Below are 1424 nucleotides of genomic sequence, written 5' to 3' on the forward strand. Positions count from 1 at the left end.
ATGAGGTTCCAAGAACCTGTTCCATCTGTGAAGGAACCCCTCGAAGATTTACTAAAAAGGGTGTATGATAGCTACAATTAAAAAAAGAAGAAAAGTTCAGGCGTTAAAATCCCTAGAGCTGCTAGGACACACAAAAAGAGAAAGGTTGCCTCTTCTATCCCTGTAGAGACTCCTCCCATGAGAGGAAGAGCTACAAGTAGTCAGAGGATGCAGAGTGAGGCTGACCTTGAAAGGGCCCTGCAGAGAGTAAAAGAAAAGATGCTGAAAAGCGAAAGAAGAAAGTGAGTGAATTAGTTGAGGCAATTAAAATTGAGGAGATGGACCTGGTCCTACATGATGAGGACGAGACAGAGGAGGTGGAGGATGTGACTCCAAAATCAAAGAAAAGAAAGACTTCCAAAAAGAAGTCTCCTTCAAAGCCTATCAATACAAAGCCTTCTGCCATGGGAAAAAGAACCAGGTTTGTCAGAAAATCAAGGAAAGTGCAAATAGTGGAAGAAGAAGAGAGTGAGGAAGAAGAGGAAACTGATGAAGAACAGGACAAGATGGTGAAGTTTGGCAAGAGAACAATTTTGAAGGGTAGACTCCTTAGGGACTTGGAGGAGGAAGGAATGGTGATGCTGTTGGAGAAGCTAGAATTTCAGAGACGGAAGGACATGGTCCTTTAGATGAAAGGAAAACTAGCCCGAGCAAAAATTGTGGAGTTCTTGGCTAACTGTGAGATCAAGAATGTTAGTGTAACCAGTGCAATGAATGGGGTGACTGTGAGCTTTGATGACAAGGAACTAGGAGAAATTCTAAGGGTACATGCTGAAGGGTACAATGATCACAAGAAGCTGAAATGACCAAGCCTAGAAATTTGCCATTACCAAGAAATTTGTTGACAAGGACTTAGAGCTACAGGCCAGGGCTGTGTACATGAGTGGGATGAAGCCTGCCCACAAGCTGCTCTTTGAATTTGTCAATAAGGTTGTTCTGCCCAGGTAGGAGAGAAGGCACATTGCAACTTTCAAGGACCTGGTCCTTATAGAGTGCCTGGATGGTGGGAGGCAGATCAACTGGCCGGGGTTTATCATCCAGCTCCTTGATAGGGTACTCACTGGCACTAAAACTCATACCATACCCTATAGGTTTCATTCTTACGGTTGTGCTTGCTCACTTCAAGGTTCCCCTCAAGAAATGGGACGTTAGCACAAGTAAAGGTCACTTTGGGGCCAATACTTTGATTGCATGTGACTATGAGGTCCATGCTGCTCCCAAAGAACCTGGTTCATCCAAGAGGGTGCCTGTGAACAGCAAAGTGAGAGCTTTGGAATAGGAGAGTGGGGCCAAGGATGCTGAGATTGAGAGGCTGAAGAAGAAGCTGGCTGAAATAGAAACTGAGAGGGGTGCTCTCATGTCTGAGCTTGCAAAGGATAAAGAGA

At 44.7% G+C, this 1424-nt stretch overlaps 1 protein-coding gene across 1 annotated transcript; it reads left to right on the forward strand.

The window, feature by feature from the left end:
* The first annotated feature begins 317 nt into the window (after positions 1-317).
* Positions 318-668, forward strand: LOC138892115 (pre-mRNA-splicing factor CWC15-like). Its single transcript, XM_070175810.1, has one exon. It carries the CDS (start codon positions 318-320, stop codon positions 666-668), a length of 351 nt encoding a protein of 116 aa, XP_070031911.1.
* Positions 669-1424: the final 756 nt, after the last annotated feature.

This window comes from Nicotiana tomentosiformis, chromosome 5 (assembly GCF_000390325.3).
Source record: "Nicotiana tomentosiformis chromosome 5, ASM39032v3, whole genome shotgun sequence".
In the NCBI taxonomy this organism is placed as follows: domain Eukaryota; kingdom Viridiplantae; phylum Streptophyta; class Magnoliopsida; order Solanales; family Solanaceae; genus Nicotiana; species Nicotiana tomentosiformis.